A 12,293-nucleotide genomic window follows, 5' to 3' on the forward strand; every position below is an offset into this window, starting at 1 on the left:
GAGGACTATGGGAGCCTATATATGGACATCTTTCATTACCTATGAATGGTTCCAAGATCGATTGGGTGAATCCCTTTAAAATAGCATTTGTCATTTTTTTTATCATTAGAATATTGTAATTGAGGTCAACACACATAAGGTACAAACTATTTGAATGAGTAGTGGGAAGTCTCGTAGAAAGACGAACATGATAGGCAATCACTTTTATGAAAGGAAGTGAGAACCATTATCAAAAGTAGATAGGAAATATGTGATGGCTTATTACATGACACAATATTGGTTTAAAGATGCACATCCTCTTATGAACTAGTAGTGGTCTCTATATAGAAAAGAGATACAAGAAGTATACTAAAATGTAAACTTTCTTCTCAAGCTTTTGTTTTTTTTTAAAAGGTAAGGGAGGGGTGTGGGGAGTTGTTCGAAAGAACGTGTGTGCCCCACACACCATGTGCCCAAACGTGGGTTCTTTTAAAGGACAATTATAAGATGATAAGCAAAGTACTAAAGCTTGCCTATGAGAATACAACTTTAACCAAGCAAAGGGGAATAATGTGCTTAAATAGAGAGTGTTCCAATCTCCAAGGGAATATCAACGTGTATTGCAATTTCTCGATCTCATGGTGTGATAAGGAAATAAAAAGGTGCACCTCCTATACATCTCTTTAGGTGAGTGTTGAAAGCTAGGGTCTTGTATTGGTTAGACAAGAGAGATGGAAAGCTTGTGAACTATAAGCACACGTGTGCACATAGATGTGACATGAGTGACTCACTTTATGACATGGCATGTGCAAAAGAGAGATGCTTTAAAGAGGAAATGGTGGGTTGAACCTTGCCAAACATTTTTTAAGGGGGACCAACAAGGGAGGATAGAGTGGAGAGTGGTAAGTTAAAAATAAATGTGGACAGAAACGTCTTTGAGGTGAATTGAAAATACGCGTGAGAGAAGGGAACTTATCACATGAACCTACTTATACCCTTGCATCCATTCTTTAAGACCCACAAACTTTGAGCATGTGTGTTCACTAGGTAAAACATGTGTGACTCACACTTATGGCATGACATGTGCAAGACAAAACCTGTCAAGTGTCTTCAAAGGGGGAACAAGAAGGGGGGAACGTGCGGGCAATGGGTAGAGCTAAGTTTTAAGGATGAGTTGAAAACATCATGGGTAAGAAGGAAATTCATTGCCTTTAATTCTTAACACAAAAAACCTTTTAACATACTTTTGAAAAGGTTGATTGATAAGTGAGAGGTAAATTTTCAAGATTGGTTTTGCTTTAGTTAAACTAGAAGATTCATTAGCACGGTGGCTAGCCCCAAGAACTGACCTTACACAAAAATTGGCCTACAATAGAGGCACACTGCCCCAAGCCAATGCTGCATGCAACAGAGGAGGGATACACACATCTACCCTATGGATAGGCACGTGGAAGTCTCAAGAAGGCACCTACTCACCATAGGGTCATTAGAGCTAATCACCCAACTCTAAGGTCTTGTAAAATCTCTAGGGTTACTAGCATTGAGAAAACCACTCCCAAGATGGAGAACATCTATTTTATTAAGAGTAGAACAAGTCAATTGTAAAACTAGAGTCAAGACTCCACCCCGGTGTTACTGGTCCCGAGGTGCCCCAAGCTTTGACTCCCTCAGCCTTTCCTAAGTCTCTACTACTCTCTAGAGTTCGACTTCCAACAGATGAACTTCAACAAAACAGACTACAGAAGTAGTAAAAACAAAGATGGGGAAATTTGAAAAGACTTCCTAGGATTGGGAAAACCACGTCCAAGAACCGCATTGCTAAAACTGCCAAGGAAGACCCAGAGGGGGTGGTCAAAAACCACGCAGGAGAAGTGGGAAAGCCACTTACCAAAGGCCGTACTGCAAAAGCCACCAAAGGAAGGACCAAAGGGGATGGTCAAAGGGGAGGTCAAGAATTGGCCGTGCTGCTATGACGATATGGGCATTGGCGACAGAAAGGGGCCAAAGGGGGAAGGGAGGACCATGATGCTATTAAAGAGAGCGAGGCCTTTGCAAACAAAAGAGGGAGAGTTTCATTTGAGTTTGAAAAGCTCTCGCTCCACGTGAGGCCGATAAATGGAGGACATGTGGACTGTGGAGGCGACCGGTAGGGACGGTCGCAGGGGGCCCCACCTCCTGACGGTGCAGGTTGCCTCAAAGGAAAGTTGGAGAATCTGGCTTGACTGACGGTTGCGCCCGTTAATTCAGCAACCGTTAATCAGCGGGCGGTGGCCGGTCACCTTCAATGCGGGCCCACCCCCAAATGTCCAAAACTCTTTTATATATTTATATATATCGCCTTCACAGTTCATTATAGATATTTATATATATATAACCGCCGAATTCACTAACTGTAATATTTATAGCTCCCTCAAACAAAAAACAACAACCCCCCCCCCAAAAAAAACTTACACTTGTCAATTTCTCATTCGTCCACCTCACTACCTCCTTCCCTCGTCTCTATCAAATTCCTGCCCCCCCCCACATGCTCTTTCCCATTTTCATTGCCTTTTCGTCCCCCTCTTGCCACGTGTTTTGTCCTCATCCCTCTCCTCCCAACGTCGTCAATCTCCATCCCCTTGGAACCACTCAACCTTCTCGACAATTGCTTAAGTGGTCTCCCCCCTTGGAAGCCGTTAACAATGCCATTTGGTTGACAATGAGAACTCGAAAAAATGCTATTCGATTGTTGCAGTCAAATGCAGCTAAAGCTCATGGTTCACATCCAAAAAGTATGCTTCGAGTCTCCTCTAGAGACATCAAAAGTGTAGTCATTCGTATTGTTCTATGTGGTCTTTGAAATGCTCATCCTTATTACAAGGCTAGTTTTATAACATACTTTTAGTTTTTTAACAACCCTGTAAGTACACTTTTCAAATGTAATGTCCTCTTTTATCAATCCTAATCATTCCTGCATGTGCAACCTATTTAAGAAGTTTCTTCAACAATAAAATCCTTGAGAATTTTGATTAACATTACTATTTCCATCCCCACTTCAACCACTCTAACCTCTAAATCCAAAACATTTATTTTCATATTTGTTTGTGAATACAAAAGTCACTATTTGTGTCAAAATGATACTTATAACATTATTGTGTGAAGGTAAAATCCTTAATTTTGACAGAGTCCCAATATAGTGCTTTTTGCTATGTGGTGATTAAAGTCTCCTTGCTAGAAAGTGTTTCTCTTTAATGATTTACTCTTAAATATATAATCAAACTATGTGTCTTAGATAGTAAATGCTCTCTCTCTCTCTCTCTCTCTCTCTCTCTCTCTCTCTCTCTCTCTCTCTCTCTCTCTCTCTCTCTCTCTCTCTCTCTCTCTAGGTAGGTGTGTGTGTGTGTGTGTGTGTGTGTGTGAGAGAGAGATGACCCCATGAGGGCCAACCTTGTGGGCTAACGTAAAAAAAATTCTTCTCTTTTTCTCTTTAATTTAAAAGATCACCAGTTCACAAATTGCCTTCAAACTTGAAAATCTACAATGGTTTGGGCAATTGTAAACAAATCTATGTTTTGAGCTATCAACAACTTTGTGCTTTCATCAATCCTAGGGTATTCCTATTCATTACTAACAAGGGAAATTTCATCATTTTATTGAAACATTTATATTTGGTCAAACCAAGAAGAGCTAGAAAAGGTGTTAGGAGTGTGATCGATATGACTTTGTGTTGATATAGTGTATTAATTACATCAAAGTTTATACCTCCATTTTTATTTTGTATTAACGTGTAATATTGAGAATGCACAAGTACATTCCACCACGAGAATGTGTTTTCAAATGTCATTCGGATGAACAATTACACATAAAAAGGTGATACATACACTATGAACCTTTCCAAAAGCATTGGTTGTAGACATGAATGCATGCATAAATAACCCATTAAAATTTAAAACAAGGAATATAGACATAGACATGAGGAGATGAATCAATTTATGGGATTTTATGTGTGAAATAAAAATGCCATAGTATGTTAGGAACTGGGTTCATTAATGTAGTTCAAACTTCAAAGTGGTCCCTTTTCTATCAAGAGGATTTGCACTCTTAAGGAAAAGTTATAGGTGTGAAAATCTATAGTATGTATCAAAGAATTGGAGGCACAATTTCGCTAACCATAATGCTTTTGAATGGATATGATAGAATATATATTTGCATCATTGTGCTAAGGTTTTGTGAACATCATTAGTTTTGCAATTGTTGATAACTAATAAAGAAATGCCTTATTCATAGGCTACTCAATAATCGGCTCGATGGCCTTTCAAGGCATTTTGCTAATGCTAATATTTTTAAAGTATGTATCATATCTAGCCTAAAGCCTTGAAAATGTGCTTCTATGAATTATTCAAAATCATAAAATATCTAGAAAATAAGCTTTTAGAATAAGCTCACATATCTATTACAAACTCATGCATCCATGTGTCCTTTGCAATCAACAAGTTACACATTACTTCCTAAGTTATGCTTGCTTGCATGAGCTTAAATCATTATTATCAATCTAAATTGATGGCTCCTATTTTATACAAGTGTTGAATTCTACTTGTTCTCTAAATTATTGCTTCAAAAACAATATCAACGACTATTATTGGCTTAACTTGATGGCTCGTGTTTCATGAATGCCTTGAATTATACTTACAGTTATGATTTTTGCTTCTTAATAAGTAGATGACTTGAGTTCTACTTTTGCTATGATACTTAGCCCATGAAGAATTGCTATAATCTCTTTTCTCTCAGTGGTGAACAGATGAGAGCTCTTACATGCTTCAATCTCTTTTCTCTCTTAGGAATATGTTACTTGCATGAAAGAGAAAATACATACAAACTAGATCATTGATTGTTTGAAAGGCTATGCTGTAAATAATTTACAATGCATAATAAAAAGTTTATCGGAATCAAAACCAAGATGTGTCCATCTCTAGCCACTCATATGTATGTTCTCATGAGGCCACCTAGGCATTTAATTTTTTGTCGAAAAAATAACACAAAAATAATTTTTCTAGAAAGAGGGGTGGTTAGCCCAAGTAAGACCTTTACAAAAATTGGCCTCTAGGCATGCAAGTGGCCCTGAGCCTACATTGAGATTAGCAGGGTGTGGGCAATCATATCAAGGGAAGGAGGCACATCAGCTAAAGTCTCTAAGATTCAAGTTTGAGATTATAGATTCTCTAAAACCTATTTGAATCTTCACATGATTGTGTATATTGTCCCAAAGTAATCAAAGGATCCAACCAAATATTTCATGAAGCATTAGTCAATTGTAAAGAATCATAAACACATTTAGATAAAGCTCATAGTTTCTTGGTTTTTTTTCGGGGTGGAAAAGAGACAAATTTGTATTATAGAAAAGGCAAATATACAAAATGTGAAAATTGCTGCCTCTTTAACTAGAGGTCAATAGATGCTTGACTAGCAGGGCTATTCCCCGATATTGCTGCCAAAATTACAAGAAAGTCTCTCTAACATCCTTGATCACCTCTTGGGCATCTAAACCATCCGGACCACATAATCAAGCCTCTAATTAGTTGCCAAACTTCATGAACCAAGCCTCTAATTAGTTGCCAAACTTCATGAGCTCAAACATTGAGGGATCCCTTATCTCCTAAGATAGCAATCTTCCATGTTAACTTCACATGAATATGAAAAGCCTCCAACCAAAGTATCATTACACACCATACTTTCCGCATTGCCAGGCAATCCTACTTAATGTGCCTATGAGTTTCTTTATTAGCATGACAGAGAGGATAGAAAGGCGAAACTTTCGGGTGCCATTTAGAGAGCGTCTCCCTTGCTGGAAGCTTACACACAACAACTCTCTAAAGCAGCAGATTTAGTTTATATGAAGGAGTTGCTTTAAACCCCTTAGAAGCTTGCATTGTCATACCTCATAGCTATCAAATGGTGCCACATTTTACCATTTTTAACAAGCCAATCCAGCAATGAATGGCTCAGGCATAGTTAATGGTGAAATCATTACCCATTCTAAGTGTTCTACTGGTTAGCCAATCATCACTAATTCTGTCCATTAGTGTTTGTAAAACTCTCTTTTCAGCAGTAGATCAGTAGTACCTCAGTGCTAAGTATTTAATAGAATACCAATCAACTTCACACGGATCCCATATGTCTCTATATATCCTCAATCCCTTTCTAAATCGGCTAGCTCCTACTCTCGGATGACTTCTCAAAAAGGGTGGTCCTTGTCTAAGAGGCCAGTCTGTTAGCCACAAAGATCTGCCCAATGACCTAGAGACCTTAAACCTCCCCAATGCGCTCCTTGTACTTTCTCCTTCCACATGTGCATTATTCTAGAAAGAATTTTCAAGTGAGAAATGTGACGAGGGAACTTTGAAACTACAAGATCTTGCCACAGTTCCTTAACCCCTCTTGCAGCATTCTTGCACATACATCTGACAATTATTGCACAGCCAAGCTTAACGAGCCTTCCTTGATGGGTCATTTTCATATTTTGTGTTATTGTGTGCTTGTTGTGTATGCTTGCACCATTTTGCAGGATTCAAGAGCTTGGCCTTGGTGTAGACGGAGTGCATACCCCCTCTTTTTTTGAGGATTCTACTCGAGCAAAAAGTATAGGTCTCTTTCATTGCCACTTTTGCATATATGTTGGTGCATGTTGGCTAAGTGTGTAGTGCGCTGCCATGAGTGGGATGGCTAAGAGGGAACACTCACTAAGATTAGTTTTGGCTTCAGTTAAGCTTATGCTCACACTAAAAGAATGAGCACTTTCTAAGATTGAGAAAGCTGTAGTACCTTTAGCCAAGGCAGCAAGATCGAAATCTCTGTCTCAATTGTGATAATCCATAAGTCTATTGCTCGACGTTGGCTCGCATTCTCTTACCCGGTATTTTTTAGCTATCCATAAGTCTATTGCTCAACATTGGGTCGTAGTCTCTTACCTCGTATTCTCTAACTGGCATGGCAAGTTTCTTCTTTTTAAAGGTCACAAAACCTTAAAACGTCTAAAAATTGTGTTGTCCAAAATATATTGTGCAAAAAAACCTTGAACATTATTAAGTGTTTGGGAAAAAAGATTTGCGGGAATTGTGAGTTTGCAACAATATGTTTTCCACCCTTATGTGTGGTTTTTAAATTTTTGTGAAAGGTACTAAAGGCAAATACGTTTTTGGGCTATAACCAAGTTGGGTTTTCCCTTTAATGTGTGTGCAATGTATTTTGACGCAAATATGCAGTCAACTAGAAAGCTGCCATTGAAGAGCAAGCAACGAGGCAGACAACGACCGTTTGCGAGACTTTGCTATCCTCCCCTCCAATCAGATCCCGCCATGGCGCCCAAATTTCCAATTCCCAATGCCATCCCTATTTCTAGACGCGACTGTGGAAAATTGACGCCCCTGCTAATTAACTATTATAGTCCTGCGGCGGTCCAACAGGATTCAGGAAATTGTAGAATTGGAAGCGGGACAAAAGATCCGCGATCTTAGTTTTTGGGGCTCAATGTTCCCGAATTTGAGGAGGATCATGCTAAAGACGTCGCTTTGATTTCAAAATCCAAACCGCAAATCTGGATGGGGACTTGTTTTTGGGGCTGAGAACATGGAGGGGAGGGATCATGCGAGAGCTTTTAAACTTGTTGAGAGGGATGGTTAATTACAAGTTTATATGGCAGGCGTTGCCTGCGTTGGGGGCGGCTGGATTTGTTTGTTTTGGAGGCGGAACATGCAGGGAGATGTGACGATGTCATGAATCTTTGATTGGACAGAGCGTGGGGGGAGGGTGGTGCAATGGTGGAGGATGTGTGCAGGCGAAAGAGAGGGACCCAGAAAGAGAGAGAGAGAGAGAGAGAGAGAGAGAGAGAGAACAGAAAGCAGCGCAGGCTGCGGGGCAGGCGCTTTCCAAAAATTTCCCCCTTTTGCAGGCACCTCCAGGATGATGCTCCATTGGGCCTGTCCATCGTGGGGGGGCGAGGGCGATGGCGAGCGTTATATATAGACCAAAATGAGCATAGCGCTGAGATCTCTCTCACATGAGTCTCATTTGTGATTCTGCATTCTCTGCACAGGGATAGCCATAGCTACAATTGTAGGCTGTAATAATAACTCAGCCTGCTCTTTTCTGCTCGCGTCCTTTAATGCCTCAGAGGCATTTGTTGATAGGGTTGATAAGGTTGAGAGTGTCTGGCGAGCCAGTAAGAATTGGGCTCGTTCGGTTGGTAGCGGTTGTGGGTTGAGCTTTTTCTGCCGTATCCGGCAGTTGGGCAGCTTGGTCTGGTCTCCCTGGGTCTCTCTTCTCTTCTCTTGTGGACAATTTGGGTTGTGCAGCAGGAGAGCTGTCTGTTTTCTTGCAAGCACTGGTGGTTCGAACTTCGGGTAGCAGTAGAAATTTGGAGTACGGCAATCTTGTAGCCAGTATATATAAGAGATTTGGGGCTTGCTCTCGGTGCAATTTGGTAGCCAGTTGCAGCACAAGATAAGGCTGGCTTCTCGAGGTGAGCTTGCTATGTGTCTGCGAGTCAATATTATCGTGTTTAGAGGTGTACTTTGTGGTTGTGAGAATTAAAGTATCCGGCTCAGTGCTATCGACCACTAGATTGTGCAATGCTGTGTGCAGTATATCAAGTAATGAATTCTGCTTGTGGGAGATGAGAGAGATTTGAGGAGATTTGAGGGGAGTTGGGGTGTGTGTGTGTGAGGTGTTGTGGGTTTCTGTGTTTTGGGGGAGGCTCAATTTCTGTACTTGGGTGGTATGTAAGAGATTGTTGGGTCCTCGATTTCTCTGCAGCATTACTTGTTTCTGGATTTGAGGCGTGTTGGGCTTTCAAATTTGGGGTTTTGGAGCAGCCAACCTTCAAGTCAAGCTGCTTCCCTATTTCCAAAGAGTTAGGCCCTTGACCTCTCTCTCCCCTGTTTCTGCTTCAGGTCCACGTCCTGACAACAATGTGTCCCTAAACAGGAAGCAGTGTGGGCGATTTCGGTTCTTTTTCGAGGATTTCAGGCCCCTTTCTTGCTTCAGTTGCAAGATCCGTCGAGTATATTTGCCCCAAAACAAGAATTGGGTTTTACGTACAACAAATCCCTCCCATGTAGAGCTCTAGCTACCTCCTCATCATCAGCACTCGAAGCGACTCTGTTTTAAGCATCCCTTTGCCGAGGAGACACAGAGAGAGACCACAGAAAAGGAAGAAATGGACTGTTCTTTGGCTTCAATTTTCATGGATGGGAGTCTTCCGGCGTTGCCCATGTCCTGCACCTCTACCGGAGAGGTAAGGAACATATGCCAAACCTCTTCTTTGAGGAAGGAATGGGTGTGCAAATTCGTGTTTTTAACGAGGTTCTTTTACAGATGAAGATGTATTGCAGCATTGCAACGGTCAAGCTTTGATTTTGTGCAAAGAAAATGGGTGCCTGTTATGGATGAGAGAAACAAAGAAATCTTTCCTGCTTTCTGGAGTACAAAGCCTGTGGCTTACATACGCCTATGGCGTATTGTGTGAGTCAGGCAGTTGGTTTTCCTGTACACGCGTTTTGGCAACTGTTTTGCATGTGTGGGTTTCTGTTTATAAATGCCCGTACACGCGTTATTCATGTTGCAAACTGCTTGATGTGGATGCTACAAAGTGTCATATTGGTTGTTATTAGTTGGCTGGCGAAAGATTGGATGTGAGCTGCAAATTCTTGCTTGCATTTCTTGCTAAATCATCTTCTTGCTTGCCTTTTACACTCTGTTCCTGCTTGCATTTTTCTTGTCACATCATCTTCTTGCTTGCATTTCTGCTTTAAATCTTAATCATCCTGCACAGAGCACGCGTGAGGTTCTGCAAATGCGAAAACGCAAGGGGGGTGATGCGTCTGCAAACTGCATTTTGGATGTGGAGCAGGTTGATTTGGGTTTGTGCATTTTCGGAGGGGATTGTGCAATGTGGAGCAGATGGAATTGAATTTGGCATGTTGGAGATAGACTGATGTGATTTTGCGGCGAGAGAAAGCAGAATGGATGAGCTCGTAAACTGATGCGCGTTTGTGTGGGATGCAGCAGAGCTCAACAACAGCAGAGGAGGAGCTGCAGTATCGGCTATTGTGCGCGGCCATGGAGCTGGAGAGCGCGAGGGCAACAGCGAAAGCAGAGGGGGAGCTGCAGGAAGCTCGGCTATGGCGATTGCAGGAGCTGCTCGACATCGCCAGGAAGGAGAGAGACGAAGCTCGCCAGGAATGCTCCAAGCTGCAGCAGAGCCTCCTCATGCTTCATCATCATCAACAGAAACAAAATTCATCGTCTTCTTCGCCTCCACATCCTCCCGCACCAGCCGATTCTTCCCCCTGTAGCCTCATCCACTCCCCCTCCATAGCTTCATCCCCTCCCTCCTCGCCAGATCCCCCCCCTCCTCATCTCCATCTTCAGCCATGGAGCTTCCAAGACCTTGAATCACAGCTCCAGCAGCAGCCGCCTCAGCAACAGCTTGAGCCTCAGCAGCAGCAGCACCACCACATGGAGCTCCACCAAGCTTTGCAGTCCTTCTCCACCCCCCACTCCCCCCAAGACCTCCACGCCATCTTCTCCTCCTGCCCCGACCCCATCGCCTCCCTCGACGGCTCCCAGCAGTTCAGCATCGACTTGCTCGATGAGGATTTGGCGCTGGATCACGATCACAGCTTGGATCTGACGGAATTGCAGGAGCCGCAGCGGCCGGAGCAGCAGCCACCTCTCCAGCCTGCCTGGGAGGACGATCGCCCCTCGCCCAAGCGCTCTTTGACACGCCAATCGTCCTCCAATTCGAGCTCCGCGTCGATTCCGCAGCCGTTTCAGGGCGTGGTAGCCTCTCCGGAGGTTTCTCCCGCGGTGTCCAATCACATTTCGGCAATGAGCTCACCTCCAGCAGCATCACCCGGGGCAATGGCCAACCAATCGATCCCAGCTTCCATTTCGCCTGCTCAGCGGTTGGCAGATTCGTCTCCACGAACTGCTCTTCCACTCAGGCAAGTACATCTGCCCGAGCCTCCAGAATCGGATCCTCAAGTGATGCTCAGTTCGCTACCGGAGAAAGGGAAGCTTCTCCAAGCTGTGATGCAAGCTGGACCGCTCCTACAGACGCTTCTTCTCGCTGGACCTCTGCCGCAGTGGCGACATCCCCCTCCCGCAGTCAACACCGGGGACATTCCCCAGGTATCCATGTCTCCCAACAGTGTGCTGTTGCCTATGGCAACTCAGGTCCCAGCGTTCTTGCCAAGCCATGCGCAAAGCTCTCCCATGGGATATATGATGAACGGCCTGTTCCCCCCCGCTTCTCATCTTTCCAATCCGGTCTACCTGCGAGGTGGAGTTGCATTCTGCACCGACTCGTCAACCACTGTGAATAATTCGGCGCCGATTCATTGCTCCAGAAGCAGAAAGCTCCGCAAGCTTAGCTCAGCCGCGTTTCATGGTGGCCAGGTGATGCCTCCAGGCATGAGGCTTGCAGCTGGAGTTGCTGATTCTGCCACTCTCTACTAGAACTGCCACAAAAGCCTGCTCGCCTACGATATCCTGCCCACTCTGTCCAGAGCCGAGCAAGGTTGTACTTTAGTGTGTTTTCAGTCGTTTTAGTGTAGCCATAGCATCAGTGTTGTGTCTTTGCTATCTCCTACTGGTGGCGTTCTCTGTACGCAGAGTCGCCCAATAAGAGATGCATGTAGCAGACCTCATCACTTCAATCAGGCCATGTATTGGCCGGTATTGGAGCTGCGATGAAGCGTTTGCTCAAGTTTTCCTTTTGGTCATGTGTAGGAACTTGTAGAGGGTTTCTGTTCCAGCTGTTTGTAGTCGGATCTATTGGAGTCTCATATCGTGGCGTTGTTCTCACTTCGCTCTGCGCAGGAAGAGTCGCCCGATGAGAAAATATGCTTACCCACTGGCATCTGTATTTAATCTATATATCTTTTTCAACAGGCCCTGTACTGCAAGTACACTTAATGTTGCAATGTGTCAGTCCATAGTAGATTTTGTTGAGATCACTAAGGTTTTCTGGATTTTCAGATAGTGTTCCTCAATTATTCGTGCTGCAGTTTTTACATTTCCAGTTGACTTGAACCTTCCATAGTGATGCTTCTTTTAGATCAGCACCATGACAAAATCTCTAGCACCTTTCTGTCTTTCTTTTCAGCAGCCCTCAGAGGGCATTCCCATGCTCTGGCAAAAGGCATGCTATTTTTAAGGAGCTTAGTTAAGTTTTCACCCATTCCAGTGGGTAGATCCTCCTTCCTCGCCTACAGAGTACAACCTCGGCCAACATTGTAGTGCGACAGAGTCTTTGGCAACATTAAGTGTGTCGCTGG

The 12,293-nt window shown here is 43.4% G+C and overlaps 1 protein-coding gene across 6 annotated transcripts; it reads left to right on the top strand.

Moving 5' to 3' along the window:
• The first annotated feature begins 7,978 nt into the window (after positions 1-7,978).
• Positions 7,979-11,906, top strand: LOC147888562 (uncharacterized). Of its 6 annotated transcripts, none has more exons than XM_087392954.1 (3): positions 7,979-8,473; positions 8,904-9,247; positions 10,018-11,906. In XM_087392954.1, exons 2-3 carry the CDS (start codon positions 9,170-9,172, stop codon positions 11,470-11,472), a joined length of 1,533 nt encoding a protein of 510 aa, XP_087249080.1. In that variant the 5' UTR covers positions 7,979-8,473; positions 8,904-9,169; the 3' UTR covers positions 11,473-11,906. The 6 variants fall into 6 exon arrangements, with proteins under 6 accessions (XP_087249080.1, XP_087249082.1, XP_087249081.1 ...); XM_087392956.1 differs by having other exon boundaries at positions 10,021-11,906; XM_087392955.1 differs by lacking the exon at positions 7,979-8,473 and having other exon boundaries at positions 8,791-9,247.
• Positions 11,907-12,293: the final 387 nt, after the last annotated feature.

This window comes from Dipteris shenzhenensis, chromosome 21, assembly GCF_047967505.1.
Source record: "Dipteris shenzhenensis isolate YYH24624 ecotype China chromosome 21, Dip_SZ_1.0, whole genome shotgun sequence".
In the NCBI taxonomy this organism is placed as follows: Eukaryota; Viridiplantae; Streptophyta; class Polypodiopsida; order Gleicheniales; family Dipteridaceae; genus Dipteris; species Dipteris shenzhenensis.

Coding starts and splice junctions, on each gene's coding strand:
- LOC147888562 (XM_087392954.1), top strand. CDS start 9,170: ATGGACTGTTCTTTGGCTTCAATTTTCATGGATGGGAGTCTTCCGGCG. Junction 9,248..10,017: donor CCTGCACCTCTACCGGAGAG/GTAAGGAACATA, acceptor TGTGGGATGCAG/CAGAGCTCAACAACAGCAGA.